Source organism: Lampetra fluviatilis, chromosome 6 (assembly GCF_964198595.1).
Source record: "Lampetra fluviatilis chromosome 6, kcLamFluv1.1, whole genome shotgun sequence".
NCBI classification, from domain to species: domain Eukaryota; kingdom Metazoa; phylum Chordata; class Hyperoartia; order Petromyzontiformes; family Petromyzontidae; genus Lampetra; species Lampetra fluviatilis.
Genome location: NC_136280.1, coordinates 8,093,254 through 8,113,974, shown reverse-complemented (window position 1 = coordinate 8,113,974; position 20,721 = coordinate 8,093,254). Strand labels below are relative to the sequence as shown.

Genomic DNA, 20,721 nt, shown 5'->3' with positions numbered 1-20,721 from the left:
GCAAGTTACGGGCCGATTGGAACAACGAGAGGGCACGTGCCCTGTACAGAAATGCGTGCGGCGTGCGCATTCGGCAGCGTGTGTGTGTGTGTGCAACTGTCCGTGTCTTCCTAATGGGGTGCGGTAGTCTAGCGGTTAGCGCGCTGCACTGTGAACCTGGCGACGCGAGTTCGATTCCTGCTCATGGCCATCACCGGTGACAATTATCTGCACCGGTCGTGGACCTCTCCTAGGTCAAACTCAGCCTCATGCGAGTACCTCGTGCGGTGCCGTCAACATCGCCACGAGGGAGACAAAGGCGGCCGGGCGTGGTGCTGTCCTACCACCCCTCGTGTGCTGCGCCGACCTTCATAGGTGCTCGTCAACAGCGCTGGCCCCCGTCAGTCTGTGAAGGCTACACGGGGGATCTTTGTCTTTGTGTCTTCCCATGTTGTGCCCCGAGTGCATCCCATGCTCAATTCCCCTCGCTGCTTCCAGACCCTTTGGGACGCCTCCCTTTTTGACCCCCCCAGCCCCCCCCCTCCACCTCCCCGCTCCCGCCCCCCTTATACCTTGCCATTGCCTGTGTGATGTATGGCAAATAATGGGATATTAACGACAGGACATGTGTACGGCTGCATGCGATGCGGTGGATTGAGTATCGATTTTGGAGGGATGCGCTGAGGGGGGGGGTTGCTTTGAAAAACGACAAAACCAAGTTTTTTTTATCAGTGATGTGCAGTTTTGCACCGCAACACACCAGCAATAACTTATGTAACGGCAAGGACCATCTTCTCTACATGCGCTATATTGTACCTTCCACAATAAACATTTATATTTCAGCAGCACGGCAATTCACAACTCTCACGATGATGTTTGCGGCGAGCACACAAAGGGGTTGGTAATGTTGTACAACAGCCTTGGCCGTGATGTTGGAAATACAGGAGGCTATTATACTTCTTTGCGCTCAAGATGACGTGTTAAAAATATATAAACTTGATGTAAAATACTGGTGTCATAAAACATGAGTGCAATAGACCGCCATAAATTAAACGGATTAAAACGTTGTGTTGCTTAATGTGTCGTATATTGACGCATACAATATTGCAAGTATATTGAGCTTCACTACATTGAAAATTAAACATGGGGAAAATGTTAACATCTCAACATACTAATTCATAGGAGAGAGAAAATATGAAAGATAATCACATACGATAATATATGGATATATTTCGTCGAAAAATGTTACTCGCTATTATTTATCTCCCATAATTTGGTACAAACATTGTTCTTTTAAACTGATTTGAGTAAAAATATGTTGAGCATTTAAAACAAAGTTCGTCAATGTAAAATCACCATAATTTGTATTCAATAAATAAAATAACGTAGTCCTTTGCCCAGAAGTGGGCAGTTTATATCTTGTCACAGAAAAAATGTATATATAATTGTGAATGCTCGTATGCTGAAAGTATGAAATATTAACGTCCACTAAATAATAAACGTTTTTGGGTTAGATCGCGTTATTTATAAGTGTGTCGTAACCATCCACCACCGGACACGGCTAATTAGCAAAAAAATGTCACGTTGAAGCGTGAATCCACATGTTGTGGATTCACTCTTCAACACACCGGTGGGCTAAAGTAGTGAACTATTTGTCTTTTGTCAACGTGACACTTTTTTTGCTGATTGGCCGTGTCGGGTGGTGGAGGGTTACGACACATTTATTTGATTTTAAGAAGGCGTTCGTGCGTGTGAAAAGGTTCGATTTGAGAACAATCCGAGGCAAATGACAACATGCACAACTACGGCAATGCGTGTGGAGGGTTAACATTGATCAGGATAGATATGTGATGGTTGGACAGGTGACGTGCTACATTTAAATGTCTCGCGATTAACATCCATGCGCATTCCTTTAAAATACATTCAAACGTGTTGGCTTTTGGGGAAACGCCCGGTGCATTACCATTAAAACGTGCAGTCCAGTTAACATCTGCCACCTGCAGACAAGACCGTGCCACTGTCCTTGTAACGAAGATCAAATGGGGGATGGCGTCTCAGCAGAAGCGATGCCCTCATCACATCTTGGAAGGCAAGCACGGCTGAGTGTCGAGAGTGCTTGGATAGGCAACCAAAACATGGGCTGCTGCACAGCTATTAATGTCGGCCAAGAAGCACGACAGCGAAATCCACAGTTGTGATGTACTATCCTACCACGTATATGCTCCGAAGACAAAAAAATCCCTAAACAGATCGTTCGGGCAACTGCTGTGGAGTGTACACGGCACACGAGGGGGTGGGTGGCCAGCACCACGCCAAGTTTACACAACACACAATCCACTAATTTGAGGCTGAGTCGACCTAGGGGAGGGAGGCCCAGAACCCATTCAGATAATCGTCACCAGTGTTGGCTGTGATTTAGTGTGCTGATCTTAAAGGTGCATTGAAAAATGTTGATACTCCGACTGATGCTATGGCTGCAGAGTTTGGTAGTACGTACATGTTGTTAACGTCGTTTATTGTGAAAATTCGGTCACAGTTCCTATGATCACTGTTTCATTGCTTTTATGGCTTTATTTTGGTGATTTTCGAAAAGTTTTTTCGGTTTGGCCATGTTTGTTTGTTGTAGTACAGAGTTAGACGGATGGCCTTTATCTAAGTTGTCTTGTGGTTGTTGTTGTTTGACTTGCATCCCACTGGGATATTTGCACAGGGTTGGTGTACGGTGATTTTTCTGCAATATTCTGCTGTCTTTTCTTGGATTTTCTGTTTGCACATAGTCACTTTAAGATGTTTTCTTATTAATGTTTTTGTTTTTTGTTTGTTGCGGTTGCACCCGATTCAAGAGCCGAATGGCTCACAGGGCTATACCTAATAAATTAACTTTGAACTTTGAAGCTGCATGACCGCTCCCCGCCTTTCGCAACCTGCACGAATGAGCATAATGAAGTGTTCACATCACCCCCATGATAGGGATGGCATGAGGACGCTCCCAAAGCAGTGGATTGATAAATGGTCTGAACACTGTCATTCAAACATTAATGCATTTATAATACGCAACAAATGTAACTTGAAAAGGACATTCACATGCACAGTACTTTAGCATACCCTGCATGGATGCAATAGCTATACAGTACAGTATTTGGAAAGTTTGTACTTAATCACTGTTGTTCATTTACTCCGAGGGTAACTTTACGAGTTTACATTTGATCAGACTTGATACACAACGGCCGGTTCGAAAATAAATAGCCGAATCGAAAATTATTTAGTCACAGCATCGCTGTGGTTCACCTGGGAAGTATACCGTGGCAAAAATCCTTGCAGGAATCGATGACGAATAAGAAGACAATGAAACTATTGCACAATGCAACATTGGTGTGGCGAATTCCATCGACCACCGGTGCCCTCTAGTGGCCATGTTACTATGCGTTTAAAAAGTGAACACTGGGATGTTAAGTTGATATTCTTTGGTTCTTTCGGTAAAGTCGCGTAGATGTTAAGTTATGAAAGGGATGCAGGTATGAAAAACGTATTTTCCTTACAAAATAATGCCATTGTAATGTAAAACACAAAACTAAAATGCCATTTAAAATACATCAATTGAAAATAAGGGGCATTTGAAGTCGTGCACACAGCTTTACTGGTTACGTCTACAAGAATACCCACAGTTCTTCACACATTTGTGCCAGACAGGCCAGGCCAGAAAGCACATCGTTCCACGTGGAAGGAAATGTCCAAACAAAACGATCCCCCTGTGGAGTCCACAAAGCCTGTTGGGGCACGTGCTGTTAGCGAGCGCCTATGAATACTGGCACAGCACACGAGGGAGGGGGTGTTACGTCTGGCGCTGCGCTTGCCCGTCTCCCCAAGTGCCACTATTTTACGACCTCGCCAGGTACTCATTTGAGGCCGAGTCGACCTACGGGAGGCCTAGACTCAGTTCAAATAACTAAGCACTGACTTGGTTTGTAACAGTGTGCACGGTCGTGTCACGAAATATAAAGCAGACGCATTAACTAGCTCGTATTCCAATTGACAATTTCCTCCGCTGTTGCCTTTCGGGAACAGCATCTTGGGATAGAATTGTATGTATAACTTACTTTGCACCGGACAGAGGCAACCATGCTCATCAGAGGTGCGAAATTATTTCGAACCGGCCATTGTTTATCAAGTCTCTGGTTACAGTTGCATGCAATAGCTCTAAGTATAAATTCTAATTGTAATATATGTAGTTCTTCAGGAATGTTCCGATAAGAAACGTGCCTTGTGCATTCATCATATCGAACAATGATTTCTGACAATGGCAATATAAAAAAAAACAAGCATGAATCTCACTTTTTACAAAACATTTTAATACAAATGCAGAAAAATGTAAGGTTACATGGTGATATGAAACAATTCAAACAAGAATTTTAATTTGGACGTACGTACCAGAAAAAAAACAAGGGACAATAATCTTTGCAAATAACAATGACGGAATGTTTGCCGTTACTCTATGGACACTGCAATATTAGAACAATGCCACTATACAAAAACATATCTATACAGGTTAACACTACTCTGTAATTCCTATGAAAATATATTGTAAACCTAAACACAATTATGCCGTGAATTACAATTATATTGCAGAAACAAATCATGCCACTTCAAATAGCATAGATGACTGATAGAATGTTATTCCATAAAGAAACATTACAATTAGGTCCAGCAGATTTTCATTCATGTCCTCTGCCTCTCATATGGCGCAATGTTCCCTGTTTACACGAAGTTTATAAGAATATAATATATGTCTACACACGTAAAAGACCACAAGTCTTGGAATGTTAGAAATTGGTAGGTCACTTAGGCAAAGAATGTTGTACATTTGCACACTACTATACATAAGGAGTTTAAGGAGTTTCGCAAAGGTGACTCATTTGAATAAATGTCAACTTTCTGACCCGCCCCTACTGAAAAACAGCATCATAGATTGTATTTCTCCACGATAAACATTCTGATTCTTACCAGTGTCCCCACGACATACCTTGCAACAATCTTTGTTAAATCACCGCTGATTAAATGTATTTCCTTTGCAGGGCTTTTCAGTTATTCCCCTTTTAAAACTTTGTTACATTAAGATCGAATTAAAAACAACATTCCTATGGTGGGCCAAAGTTTCTGCAGAGGGCGATCATTAAAAAAAAACACGTCTTCTTAAGCAAACATTAATTAATAATCATGTTTTAGAAGGACAAACTCTGGGATAAATGGGTTTGACCCTGGCCGAAATGTCAGGGTCCATAAATGTAGACTGATCAACGTGAGCTAGTACGAGCACTGTGGTGAACGTGACTGTACCATACTTATCCCGAGTCTGTTAAGTTACTGGTTGTAAACTTCATTTAATTGATACAAAAAATGGATAACAAAAAGCGAGGGTCGATTTTGTCTGGAATACAACTCACAGCTGGCAAGGACAATTTGTGTAACCATATGGCCACTGGAACAATAATGCATCAGAGTTAGCTTCGAGCAAATACAAGGATATATGGAAGAAAACGTCTATACAGATATTGCACTACACTAGAGGCGCACACGAAGCATGCACCACATGACAAGTTTACTCTTGAAGTAGAATTCGTGTCCCATCTTCCAAATATAAGTTGAGCATTGTTGATTTTTTTTCTTTTTAACGTCAAGAAAATGTCAAGTTAATGTGCAATGCATGTGCCCAACTTCAGCTTAAGAATCCACACATACGTATGACAGATTTAACAGTTACACTGGCATTCTGAATGGGGCAAAATAATAAGCGATAATCATGTTGCTGACGATATAACCGAGTCAGTAACTTCTGCAACATAGCTGACATTTAAATCGGAAAGGTTATTTTCAAACACGTAATCAGTTATGACAATTGACCATTGCTCAAAAAACTATTTATTTAAGTACAGTTACTCCTGAAGGTCACCGATTACTTAGTATTTTAGCAAAGTGTTTAGATTGCCACTCGCCTGCCAAAACCTTTTTCTTTGACAATGCCGGTAAGCGCATACCATAAGCATCGGGCCAAAGATACAAATAAAACGTTTACCACGTTATAAGTCCATATTTACTAAAGACCAGCTTATGCCACTGCACAATAGAAGGCACCTTGCGTTTCTCATTTCTGCTAGGCACTTTCAAAAGTCAGAAAATACTGCAAAAACACTCAATGGGTGCTGAATACCAATCAAGCATCGATTTGTGAGTGCAAGAACAGACTTTTTTATTGTATATGTTGCATGTAATTGGTTCATGTGACCACTCAAACACAAATATTTTATGCGTTAAGAAAACAAATCTTCAATTGAATCACGTCAAATCGTGATGAAATTAATCAAATCGTTAGCGCTATAAATGCTATTCACAATTCAGGCTTTAACAGAGCAACCAAAAGTTGGACTTCAATTCAAAGTTATTCCTGTTCAATTGTGACTCAATAAACATGTATTTACTAAAGACCAGTGTGACTACACAGGCGTGTCACTGTAATTGGAATGGTTGATTATACACAGGGAGCATTTGAAGAATTAAAACGTCTTATGGTAAGGGTCCCGTTCATACGATGCGTCTGTAAATTGCTTTACTGGCAACTAACATTCCGCACAATCGTTACCAAATAAAGGCTTTGTGAAAGGTGTTTTGAATTAAACACTTAAGGCAATTATCTCTGCAGGGTCTGTTTGAGAACTGCAGCTATCAACAGCATTGATGTCGCATGAGATTTTGATCTTATTGCTAGTTAAGATTTGTCACAATGATAATGGTTATTAAAAATAATGCAATGCTGTGCACATTTTTCCCACACTTGTGCTATTTTAAGACGTGGTAACTTTGATTTAAAAAAGTTTTACGTGAACGCTTTAAGTGACAACAGCATTCTTATTATTTCCGTACCGAATATAATCGAGTTATTATTACTATGCTATTTCAGAACATTGTCGCGAAGTTTACTTGAAGCATTTAGAATTTTGCACGTTTCTAGATGCCATTTTTTTTGTAAAAGTAAAGTTGGATGGCATGTGCTTTTATATTTAGAGTATTTGGCTGCTATAATTTCCACATAATGAGCCACTTCGTTGAGCTATCATTTGTGGCCAGGTCACTTCTGAAAAAGAGCTGTATAAGCTCAGCGGATCTTACCTGGTAAAATAAAAACTATGAATATTTCGCTATGGTTTTTCTACCCCAGGTCTCCCTTGAGAATATTAGTCTCAGTGGTTCTCACCTGGTTTAAATATCCAAATATTCATGCAGCCACTTTTATACACAAAACGACTGTTTAAGTGTGAATGTTCATGATAATGTAAGGCATATATATATTGCAGCATTCACATTAGCTAGAGTAAATATCAAAAAGCGAGCACACATTTATTAATAAATCCATTGCTGCTACAATACCCATAATTAAAGTACTGGACATTACTTTTCCACAATTATCCCATACATGACACTTAGTGGCAATTATTGCAGGTCAAGTGAGTTTGATTAACCATTATTAAGAGAAAAAGTCTAAAACAGAACAAACCTTAAGTAGAGCACTAATAAAAAAATTAGCTTACAGGCTGTGAACTTACATTCCACTGTTTGTTATTGTAAAGCGGCATTTTAAAAAAGTGCAATTTTGTTGCTAAGACAGTTTCAGATTCTACAGATAAATAACATTACTCGGTATGACTGTTCTTTAGGATAGTAGTAATCCCCTTGGTCAATTAATTACTGTGCAGGAATAACACATGTCAGGTTAATAATTATTGAAAAAAAACACCCTGACTATTCCCTTAACCGTGATCTTTTAAGGTCTGCGTTGAGTGAGTTCGCAGCTCACAGTCTGAGAACGTTTTGTAATGTTAGCAGCATTTCTTTTGATTGGCTTCATCATAGACATTCGCATTACTCCGGTCGACCTCTGCAAAAGGCAACAAAAAATGATAAAGGGGGAATGAAACACAAAAGAAAACAAGTTTGAAAAAATCACGCACGCCACATGAATTCTGCAACGCTTTCTGACATGTATTTTTGTCTTCGGTTGTGATTAACGGTGTGAAAGCCGACGGATAACTGTCCAGAAAAAAGCAAAAACATGACTATTTTCAAATGTAGATTTTGCTCTGATCTGCATCTTCCAAGTTTTGAGAAACCGTTTGATCAACGCAGCCGATTTTCAATCGAGTAGGTCCAGAAAAGCAACACAACTTAATGCGCAGCTTCTTTTCCATACTGGATCATCTTGATGACGAACACAGCTCATGCATAAACATATTTCGAGCAGGAATGTGAGAATATTGAACAATTTGCTCTCAAACGCGTTGCACAAGAGTGACCACTTACTGACAAAATCTCCGCCTCCTATTTTTGCTGACGGTGCTTGTGGTCTCTCCAGCTCTTTGAGTAGGCAGTCCTCAAACGCTTGCGCCGCAATGCGGAAGAAAAAGTCTTTAATGCCATCTCCTGCAAAATAGAAAGTTAATTAACGCGTGAAACGTCTCTTTACCATGACCCAATTATCTGCTCTTTTTTTTCTCACAGTGGCCCACAGTGGATGCGCACATGAACCTGACAGCAGTACATTTTTGCACGAATAAAATAATGCAGCTAACCCAATCTCATCATCTGCATCAAAATAAAAATTCAAATAATATATATTCTTCATATATGTCCAACCACATAAAGAAAAATAAAAGTATATTTTTTTCTTCCCATCAACCACAAGGCCTTCTGGGAATGCATAACTTCAGCAGCATTGATTCAATACAATAAAAACTGTGGACCGATTTCGACAGTCTCATCAGCAGCCAGGCTTGCTTGAACCAATGCTGGTAAAAGTGCAAGATGTTAAAGGCAAGGTCCCTCCCGCTGTTTCAGATGTGCCTACTTATTCAAGATAGAGGCATGCCCACAAATCCAATATATGGCCTGCAGTATAGGCAAAATGCCCAGACATTGGCGGAACTATGTCAGAGGCATTTAATGTATCCTGTTATGTGCAATTTTTTCAGACTTAAGGAGTTGTATAAAAAAAATAATCCTTTAATCCACATTTAATGGAGGATAATCCTACAATTCATTTTGTAGTTAGGATTGCATTTACGGAGAGTCACAAATAACCAAATCCAGTGTTAGCGCCCCCAACATCACCGCAAGATAGGGCATTTCACTGTATACAAAAATTGCACGAGAAATGACCCGATAAGATACATTTTTTTAAGCGACGTGTGTTCTCTGCTTTGTAACGGACTTGCCTGTTTTTGCAGAAACAGACCAGTATTCAGCCTTCATTTCCTTGGCTATTTTAATGGCGTCGCTCTCGACACGTGAACACTGACCCTCAGACTGCGGGGAGACAGAGGAGACGGAAAATCAATTCTCAACAACACAACTCGCGCACACCCGTCTGATTGATGTATTTATCTCAAGCCTACATTTCTCCATTATTTAGGAAACGTTACACTTACCAATAAATCCTTTTTGGTCCCCACCAAAAACACCAGCACAGAATCAGGGTCATTCTCTTTCATCGCATCCTTCAGCCACTGTCTGTGAAGAGGAAGAGCAGAAGTGGAGTGAGTAGCAGTCGGGGCAAAGCAAAGCCTCTGAAAACATATTTAGAACGGGCACCTCCGATTAGCACGGTTGGCTTCGTACGGTGCGAAAGAAGCTCAACACACGTGGATAAAATAATGCAGATGGCGAGTTGCACTTACTTAGCATGATCAAGGCTTTCGATATCCGCCAAATCAAAGACAACCAGCACAACTGCAATGGAGAGACATTTGTTAAAAACAAAAAACTTTGGAGCAACAATATTTAATCAATAGAAAGCAAGGTGGAAATATTTAATGGGTACATATAATTTTAAAAAAACTTCACATTCGTCCATAACACCCGTGACCTTTAAAAGGAAAATATATATAATAGGCGATGTTTACAGCGATGGCCCTTCTTCAGATCACTCAGCATACAGATGACGAGAACATGGGATTGAAAAGTATTGCTCTTCAGTCAAGACTAAAATGCTTAGGTAATGCATTGATTTTTTCACTGGGCAAAATGCTATTCTTTGATAAGAATACGATGCACATTATTTCTAATGCTACTAAAGTACCAAAACATTCAGCCAACCACTTATCAACCTAACTTTCTCAATCACTTCGTGAATGACAGTTATTAGACTCCCTGCAAATGTAGCTCAACATGTGAGTAAATGGAGCAAAGGTCATGTGCTGGCTACAGCTCAGCCTCAAAACAATTAAATACTTGCATTGTGAATGCCTAAGCCAGGAGTGAGCAACCGTTTCATTACAGAGCGCTGAATATGGCATCAAAGTACCTTTGGTCGGCCCCACATGAACAGACACACTTATGCGTTATTCAACGACGCAAATAATTAGGGCTCACCTCTATTGCACTAACAATGCCTGTGCCCGCTTTCTTTAAGTTAACACAATGTCACGTCACAGTTCTAGACCATACTTGCACGGACCACTTTATATAGTTTGTTAGCCGTTTCAAAGTGGTGTGCTTCATGTGGCTGCGGGTTGCATTAAATGAAGTCGTGGGTTAGATAAAGCCCACTGGCAATGGGTTTCGCCACTCTCGACCGTAGCAATCCTGTGATGGAAGAGTGCTTTTACACAATAAAGTGTGAATAAAGGCACACAAACCTTGTGCCCCTCTGTAATAGGCAGCAGCAATGCATTTGAATCGTTCCTGTCCGGCTGTGTCCCATCTGAATTTAACAAAACAAAAAACATTTGGTTTGTTTTTGCAATAACAATGCATCTTATTGTACTAGGTAAGGCTCACTGAACTATACATATCTTTTTCAGAAGCAACCTGGCCACAAACGATAGCTCAACAAAGTGGCTTATCACGTGTAAATGTATAGCAAACACTCTAAACGTGTGATGTTGTTTATAAATGTGGAGAGAAAAAGTGGCGGACCTGGAGAAAAATCCACGCGATCATGGGGAGAGAGAACACGCCAACTCCAAATATACAGGCGTCAGGGTTGGGAGAGAACCCACGACCTCCTGTTTACCAGGCGATAAAGTTGTCGGGCACCCCACATATACATTTTACGGAGCAAAACTAGGAATACTACTCGCACAGTAGCTGCCTTTTCATTTCAACAACAAATTTTTTTTTATGACAAGTTTACACGCTACAAATATAAAACACGAAACCATGGTAAAAAAATATAATCGGCCGAGTGGAGATGGTTTTAACTGCAAAAGGTTTTATTGAAAATGTACCGCAGAAAGAACACCTGGACCTCAAGGTTAATATGTTTTCTACTGGAGGCAGCAACATGCGGACACATCCAAAATCTGCTCAGTAATATTGTAAGATCTACGACCAAATCTCCCAGAAATGTGCCAGAGCTTCAGTTCTCAGAAGCTAAGCTGACCTGAGCCTGGACTCTGCTTAGATGGGTGACCGCCACACACAAGAGGTGTAATAGGATGTGTGGGGGCTACACATTGTGGGCAGCAGAGAGCAGTGCAGCAAATATATATATATAGTCCTGTACTTTTGTGCTCCCACATAAATGCTCCAAACTTTTACCAATCCGCACTGAGCAGCACGGTGAAATATGGTTAAAGGACCTCAATGACCAAAATGGCACGTGAAGGCCTTCATCGAGCAGTGGAGTCACAAAGCGCTGTACAATCACAATACCGGAGGGCAACGCCAGTGCTCATTGTTATAAAGAATATGTTTACGAACCTGTGATATTACCCGCAATTATTTGCTAGCATGTTCCAACATTACGGATAGTTTTTTCTATAAAATGTTAAATATACCAGCCACGGCAAATTTTGAAAGTGTACTCTTCCTGTGGGGATGGGCATCCCTTGTAGGGAAGCAGTAATCCTCACAGAAGCACCGGAGGGATGAAATACTTTACAAAGTGGATTAAATCCCGTCATCACCTGGCACAACTGACATTCTGAATTGATGCAGTGTGACTGGCGTAGCTGAACATGAAAATCAATAATGGCATAGTATATAAGCCCATTGTTGACACTCATTGCTCATGTTTTACAGAGAGAGATTACTTTATCAGAGAATCTACAGCTGGTGTGCATGAAGAACATACATTTATTTGATGTTAAAACAGAATTTCAAACGCAAGGATTTCATACGTGTATAGCCCCACAATTGCTTAATGATGCCACAGCTGACGAGAATCTATCAAGAGGGAGTTCTAGAGTGCCCCTCCAAAAGGTTATTTGGCCTACTCTTCCAAGCTGTATAGACAATTTGAAGAGGTGGTTGGACACGTACTTTACCCCACCACATGTGAACCACCAATGGACCAACTGAAGTGTACCCATTTATACTGCTGGCTGGACACAGGCAAGGGGATTTTATGAATATTGCACCATTGTTTGATCAAGGTGATCGGACTGGTGACCTCTGGATTGCAAGATTCATGTTCTAACCATTGCACAAAACGCAGCATCCCTATAAAATGTATTGGAATACATCGGTATATACATATACATGCCACTGCGGTAATTGTTAAGGAAGTATTCAAATGAAATGTGCAGTTTCACACGTACAGTACAAGGGCATGTTCAAACAAAATCATTACGTAAATCCATGATTATAAAACATGACTGCCTAAGGCAAAGTCTTATGAAGGTGCAAGGTAATTATTAACGGACTTCATAAACCTAAATGAGTAAATTTCTCACTCCCAAGGCACCGACTTACATCTGTAGACTGAAGGGAACGCCACAGATCTCAAACCTCTCAACTTCAAAGTCCACACCAATGGTGGCTTTGTAGTCTCTGTCAAATGTGTCCTTACAAAACCTGCAAGATTACAGAACCAGCGCAACAAGAATTTTTAAAGCATGGGGCGACATAATGCCAAGTTTCGATTTAAAGCTTTCGTGACTGCAGGGATTCATCTTCTTGGTTCTTTCGGTAAAGTCACGTAGAATGGAAATAATAAAATAATAAAAATAAAACATAATTAAATAATTCTCACGACGTTTCGGCCACAACGCAAGCAGCCGTCCTCAGGTGAAGAACAGGTCTGTCGAAAAGACAGACCTCATTCAGACTCTGACTTCTCGACAGACCTGTTCTTCACCTGAGGACGGCTGCTTGCGTTGTGGCCGAAACGTCGTGAGAATTATTTTAGTATGTTTTATTTTTATTATTTCCATTCTACGTGACTTTACCGAAAGAACCAAGAAGATAATGCCGAGTGTTAGAGAACATGGCCACGATCGACAACATTGATAAATATAATACCTGCCAGGAAATGGAAAAGTAATATGGTGCAAAATGTCATACGTAAAACGTGCAAGTTCAACTCCAAACTATTTCAACTGAAGGCCCTTATTAATTTTAGATTTCAGCGTTATAGTTAAAAAAATTTTAAGTGATGACTTATGTAAAGTAAATGCGTTTTAAGCAAATTAACTTCACTAACTAAACGAGTATCACATGGCCCTATGAAGGATTTCAAAAGAACGTGAAAAGTATGCGAGCATACAATGATGTTTAATTTGTAATTAAAATGTACCTGTTTATCAGACACGTCTTGCCAACTGCCAGATCACCTACAACGACCACCTTGGAGATCTTCAACCTGTAACGTACAGATCACAGCAGCGGCTTATACTTGGCAAAATTACTTCGTGAAAATTTAATAGACATCATGCATATGACCAATTGCTACATAATGTGCTGGATCTCATCAGATTTGGAAAATAAGCACGTTTGAGCGTCGTTGGTGTTTACAAAGGGACGAGCACCATGCATAACATCAGGTGTTATAGGCTGGCGGAACTAAGTGGTAGGATGCATAGAAATCCATTGTTGTACTCGACTTTCACGAACCCACAATGATCAGCGATACGAATCCGGGTCAACTAAACTCCCAAGGCTTGGTGGGGGGTCCTCATCACGCAGTGGATTGAAAAAGGGTTGGACATATAAATATGTTATGTTTTTTAAAAACAAACTTCCTGCTTTTTACATAACAGGGACCACAATGATTCACAATACACAGTGCATGTTTGCAGACATCTGCTGTGGCTTTAAAATCTGCCCAAATGGCAAATAAAAACAAGTGTCCTTTTCCACTGACATGCACTGTACTGACCAGCTCAGAGGCATTATTCCAGGGGTCTCCAAACTGTTAGGAACCGGGCCGCACAGCAGGAGGTGAGCGGTGAGTCTGCACGTTGCCTGCCCCCATTATTTTATTTACCACTTCCATCCGCGCCTCTTTCCCGCACTGCGCACTTGTCTCAGTCACAGTTTTGGTGAGCCCACAAGCTGCTAACCCCTAGTAGCCAAAATGAGTAAAAAACAAATGTCGCTGGAGAGCTTCTTTGAAAAGGGGGAAAGACCCAATAATGACCCCCCCCCCCCGGTCCGTGAAAAAATTGTCTGACGAAACCGGTCCCTGGTGCCAAGAAGGTTGGGGACTGCTGCTTTATTCAAAACTGTTCATTCATGCAGACTACAGACAAAGATAGAAATCCATGTAAAATACCAGTCAAACAAATGAACACACCGACAAATAATACCAGTTAACCCAGGGAAGCCTCACTTAGTCTCAACATTATTTTTCAGGTGGGTCCTGCATTGGAAAGTTAGACCAATAACATTAAAGAGTGTTTGACTTTCACCTGGAGACTATGTATATACTGTATACAGAAGCAAGGTGATGCTCAACACCGCCATCTCCTGGTCACACCTCTTGCAGCCCACAGACCTACAACACCTGGCAAGACCTGGTCACCTGCAGCCATCCAAGTTCCTACCCAGGCCCTTTTTCACGCTTAACTTCTAAGTCTTTCGGGTGACTAAGATCGGTTGCAGATGAGGTGATTAGGTAAAAGGCAGTGACACTTTTATTCAAACGTTCCTCAAACCTTTGGTGTCACTCCATAAAAGTGCGGGTTACACGCCCAATGTCCATGAAACATTTTAGAACATCTAAATTGTAATAACATCTCAAACTGCCGAAGTAGAACGTCAAGAGAGTAGATGTCCCCTCCCTACCCCCAACCCGTTGCTCATGGTGATGCAAGACTCCCTTGCTGCTAAAGCCAGCAAGGGGCCATGCCCCTGGCTGGCAATGCGGAACATCTGGTTTGCATTAATGTCAGAGGAAAAAAAATGTTGCTGTAAGAACGTAGACTTTTAGAGAGTACAGCAGTGATTGCCTTATTTATAGAAGTATCATCAGTCCACAAGCAAACTTCTAAAAATGCTTCACCCGACTACTTATGTTGATGTACAACATTAAACTACATCATTAATTTGACGTCCTTTCAGACAAAATGCTTTGGAGCGCAGGGCACCACTTGTTTAATGCAAAACCAAAGCAGCTGCTCGTTTAACTCCAAGGAATGTTGATAACTTGAAAGGGAGGCTTGCACAAACTGCTACCATATTTCACAAACACGTCACTCTCGGAGCAGGAATGCTGATATGGGGAAAAAAAAGTGTATTTTCAACAGTGAAACAAGAATCTCTGGCCACGTTGCATGCCAAGACATCCTCATTCTTGTGTGCACACGCAGCCTTGGTATGACGGCCGCGAGCTCACCAGAATTTAATCTGGACAGCAGTTAAGACAACGAGGCAACTGCATAGCAGTGCAAGTCTTAATTTGACACGCAAGAATGTTATATTTTTTTAGATGCATGTATTTCCCCCCCCCCCATTCAGTTACTGTAGATGTTAAATTATGCAAATAGAGTACACGTTGCACAACTGTACGCAAATAAATAACCGTACGTCAACTGTACAACATTTTGAGATGCACGTTACATAAATCCAAATTGTATTGTACAGTGGAAGGCGGATATACGCACACCCAATATAAGCATTACTCTTTGGTTCTTTCGGTAAAGTAATTTTTTCTACCTACGTGACTTTACCGAAAGAACCAAAGAGTATGGATTCCTGCAGTCACGAAAGCTTCAAATCAAGATTCATATAAACATTGTTCTCTTATAAGTAACACATCCTTACATTACCATACACTAGTGGGAAGGGAAGCAAAGGGAAGCTTCTGATACAAGCACACATTTACATAAGCACACTTGACTTGCTCCGAAGTGCTCACATCTGCATTACATTGTCTAACCGAATATAAGTTTAGACTAAGATGAGATCACAAGTCTGCTCTCCCTGTGCGCTTGGCTCACCCAACTGTGCCAGTCCTGTGCTCCTGGCAAGCAGTTTTCACCTTGGCATGGAACTGCGGATTTGAGGTAATGCAGGCATCCTCTGTGTAGCACTGCAATTGTACGAAAAAATTATCACAGACATTAATGCACAGCACACACAAGGTCAAAAAGTAATCATATTTACAGCCATTTGTCAATCAACCTCAAGATTTTTTTTGGTCAATTGGGGGTTGTTGAACATCCATCCCCATGCTGGTCTGGTTAGTGCCGGCTTCATGTTCGTCAGTGCCGGGAGGGGGAAGGTGTGTCCAGGGACTTTTAATCCTTTGCCATTCCGATGACGTGCGTGTACGTCATCGTACTGAAATTTAATAACTTTATCGGTACGTCTTTAGGTCGGAATACGTACTGAGGCTCCCACAAGGCCATGCGAGAGGAAGTGTGGCACAATTTGGTGCCAGCAATCATAGAGTGCGGTCGTGTCGCTACAGTTCTCTGCGTTCAGTACAATGTCTTTAAAAACAACGGCGCTATGCTTCTAAATAAAATTACCGCTAACCACTTGTGTGTTCCGAGATTCAGTGGGACCCACCTGGCAACTTGCAGATGTCTCGGAATGGGAAAGTGTTAATCTATCACGTGCTGATGTTAGCCTTTGCTAGGAATCAAAACCAGGTTGCTGGGTTCACAGCGCAGTGTTGCCGAAAACTGCTTAATCACGACTACAGAAGCCACATGTGTTAAATTAACTATTATTCGGTAAGAGAATGTACAGCAAATACTAGATACAGATCCAAATTAATTGATGCTACATTGGCAGTGCGTGCTCAAGAATAATTAAAACAAAACAACAACACATTTGTCAATAAACCTGTGGCCTTAAGATGAAAAATATATATAATAGGCGACATTACGGGCAATGGTCCTTCTTCATAGAACAAAGAGGCCGCTTGACAGAGTGGATATAATAAGAGTTAAGAGACTGCACTTGAAACCTTGGGGGCTCATCGATTCTCATTAGCCCCGTGGTGTAAAGTGCAGGCTCCAACTCTTATTATCCACTCCATCTCTCTTGCCTTTATGTGCTATGAAGGGCCATTTCCCAAAACGTCACCTATTAAATCTTTTTCATTTTAAGTCCACAGCGTTATCGATGAATGTGTTGAGCGATATATCCACATTAACACTGCTCAGGAGATATTGGACGTGAACATTGAATTATACGAAATGGACCTGAATGTATTGTAGATTGAAGACAGTTCATTTTACATACTCTTAGTTCTTTCGGTAAAGTCACGTAGGTAACAAATGAAATTAAAATTAATAAAAAATAAAAACAATAAAAACAATAAAATCACGACATTTCGGAGGCAACACAAGCTTCCGTCTTCAGGTGAAACTGTCACAGCAAAAATTCTGTATCAAGTGGAGATAAGTCCCAAGAGGTACGACCTTATATACTGGTTAAGGAGCCAGGAAAGGCCGCGGGAGAGGAGTTGTGAGATGGTAATTACTGCTGCTGGAACTGAGCCTTTGTAATGTAGATGGCATATGTAGCTAGGATTAAGCCGCCTTTTGTTATGCTGCTGGGTGGGTAAATTAATTAAATACGATTAAGCCGTGACTTTACCGAAAGAACTAAGAGTATGAATCCTTGCAGTCACAAAAGCTTCAAATCTAGTTCATTTTACACTCAAAATGTGTACCACTTCACTGAAAAGTCGTCTTTTCACGTTCCACATACCTTGGGCATCTTGGATATGATTCGATCCCTGCTCACAGGCGGAATGAAATTCCTGGCAGAATTCACGCTCATTTTGTCTTACTGGATGTCTACCGGTAAAGCCTGTGGAAACGAGAACACCGCAATTAAAAACAGATGTACCAATTCCCAGCATGATGCTATATTTAACGTGCGCACGTGATCAGCACAAACAATGTCCATAATAATAAAACACAGTCGAGTAGCCTTGAGACGTTCAGTTGACCTCAGCAGTAACAAAAGTTTGACAGGTGTCCGGAATGATGCAATGTAAATATAGTGAGTGTTGAGTCCAAGTGTGTGAAGACGGAAGCAACCACGCACGTAAGAGGTTCATGTCTGTGGCTGAGCTCACACACCGACGTTATATGTGTTGTGTCCGCTTAGTAACCAACGTGTGTGCAGAAATGTAAAAATATAAACAAAAGAATTCCACCCACGGTTGACACACGATGCTAAACATAGCAAGAGAAAAACCGCATCGCAAGCACGTCACCACACATCCGAGATTTCAACAAAACAGCTGTACAAGGTACACCCCCTTTGCACAACGTCAACACATCCTGCACGCAGTCCTCGATGGCATTGCGCCATCATCGTATTACCTGCAACATTTGCACGACTATTGCGGTGGTCACGGGATGACACGGAAGCAACGTGTCACACACGTCCCAGGGGACCGAATGCCGATGCCTACGTCCGCTAGCCAGGACGGAGGGCTTCAGGAGTACGTGAAGTTCTACTTGGGGTTCTCACTTTTCGGCCCCATCGTCGTATTATTTTTATTATTTGACAGCGGGGACCGGTGCTGCTGTTACCGATCACGTGGCCTCGCGGGCAGCACCTGGACCCCGACCCGCCTTCGTCCGCTTTTTGCCCAAGTTACAAGGTAGAGTTTCAGATATAAATCGGAACCCACATCCCCACCTCCCCCCCCCAAGGTTAATAGAACTTTGCACGAGCTGCTGCACAACTAACACGCACACGATTCATGGTTTCTTTGGGGGAAGATCGTGTAGGTGTCATGTCCATAATTACACTGGTCAACAACAAATTTTTTTTCTGGCCTGGACTTTTGCAGCTGTTTTAGACTAATTTCAGGGTGCTGATTCCAAATCCGATCTCAGATTTGCTCTATCACATCTCATTTTAATGCTATCGGCATACCCCATTTTCATTGATTTTACCCGAAATTAACTCTGTCACTTATGATTGCAAGTTGTTGCGAGTCAGTGACTGATTTCGTGTTAAAATATGGTGCTGTATTTTTAGGATAGTGTGTATATAACATCATTTTATGTAGATATCCACATTTATTTAATATTTTTCTTCTGCAGTTTTTATTGAAAAGGCAATATTTGATATCTCAAAAACCTGATGTGATAGACAAAAACTGATGCCAGATTTGGAATCAGCACCCCAAATTTACCTTAAAACCGTTGGAATACCTTATGCCAGAAAAAGTGTGTTGACCAGTGTTATTAACCATAACCCTCCACCATCCGACAGAGCCGATATAAGAACTTTGGCACGTAGATAAAACCACGACCACTGACGTGGTTTATCGGCAAACCCGCAATGTTGAAGAACAAGATTAGTTTGACGATATCTTTTTCCCCAATTAAGTGGGGGTTGGTGGTACCGTGGCGACCGTGCCAGGCTAGGTGCACCTCGATGCCACCTCAAGTCTTTCAAACTCATCGGGTCACGCACAAACAATGACCATGAATACTGTACAAAGACACACACGGTCCAAAGAAAACATAACAGACTAAGATCTCCCATACAGGCTTTAAACACGTTGGTTAAAACTATGTTAGCGAGCACCTATTAAGACCGATAACGGTGCAGAAGTTGGGACGCGGCTGTGGTCAGAACCACGCCCGGCCACCTTTGTCTCCCTAGTGGCGATGTTCACAACATCGCACCGGGTACTCATTTGATGCCGAGTCGACCTAGGGGAGGCCCAGGGCACCGGTTGAGATCATTGTCACCGGGTGTTCGTGGCGCTAGCCACTACACTACCGCTCCCCTAGGAGCTGCCAGGACACACACACACGTGTGTGTGATTGAGCACCACGAACCCAGGGCCGCCTTTGTCTCACAATCCAGCGGGCGACCTCGACGACTTAAACCGAAACAAAAAACCCCACAAGGGCGCCCGGTACAGTGCAGAGAAAACCAAAAAAACAACATTTTTTTAAAGGCCGAGTCGATCTAGAGGTGGGCCGCGCGTCAACCCCCCTCCCGCGTCTCCGCTCGCTCGACTCCACCGCTCGCACTCACCGTTCCAGGCGAAATAAAGTTACTTCGATGGTCGAAACTGCGTCGTCGTCGTCGTCGCTGAGCGCGAATTAAATCCCGAGAAGAGAGAAATCAGCCGGCCGCTGTATCCAGGAAGCGACGCGGGCACCACGCGGGGGGGGGTAAGTGGGGGGGGGGGGCTTTCAATTTCCTAACATAGACCGGTGCGGGGACCCGCGCCGATTGGTCGCCCGTGGCGCGAGACGAGTTGCGCGGCGGTTGGCTGGAGCGTTGGGGAGAACGTTCGCTGATTGGTCAATATGGGGGGGGGGGGGGTGGGGCTGCGCGACTATCCGCGCTGGGAAATGTAAATCGTAGGTCGTGAGTTATTTATTTAAACACGCCCCGCCCCCCCCGCATTCAACTGGCGGTGACGTCACCCGCATCGGATGAATGAAGTCACCGGTGTCGTAGATCTTCTTAGGTTTTTTCGGTAAAGTCACGTAGAAAGTAAAATAAAATAAAAACAAAAATCACGACGTTTCG

General features: G+C 42.1%; 1 protein-coding gene across 1 annotated transcript; it reads right to left on the bottom strand.

The window, feature by feature from the left end:
• Positions 1-4,329: 4,329 nt before the first annotated feature.
• On the bottom strand, positions 4,330-20,344 carry LOC144933110 (ras-related protein Rab-34-like). The gene is made up of 11 exons (XM_078857657.1): positions 20,218-20,344; positions 17,914-18,015; positions 16,188-16,279; positions 13,544-13,609; positions 12,721-12,822; positions 10,662-10,726; positions 9,702-9,753; positions 9,453-9,534; positions 9,240-9,330; positions 8,329-8,448; positions 4,330-7,906 (listed from the first exon to the last, which is right to left on the bottom strand). The coding sequence occupies exons 2-11, from the start codon at positions 17,983-17,985 to the stop codon at positions 7,848-7,850; spliced, it is 801 nt and encodes a 266-aa protein (XP_078713783.1). The 5' UTR covers positions 17,986-18,015; positions 20,218-20,344; the 3' UTR covers positions 4,330-7,847.
• Positions 20,345-20,721: the final 377 nt, after the last annotated feature.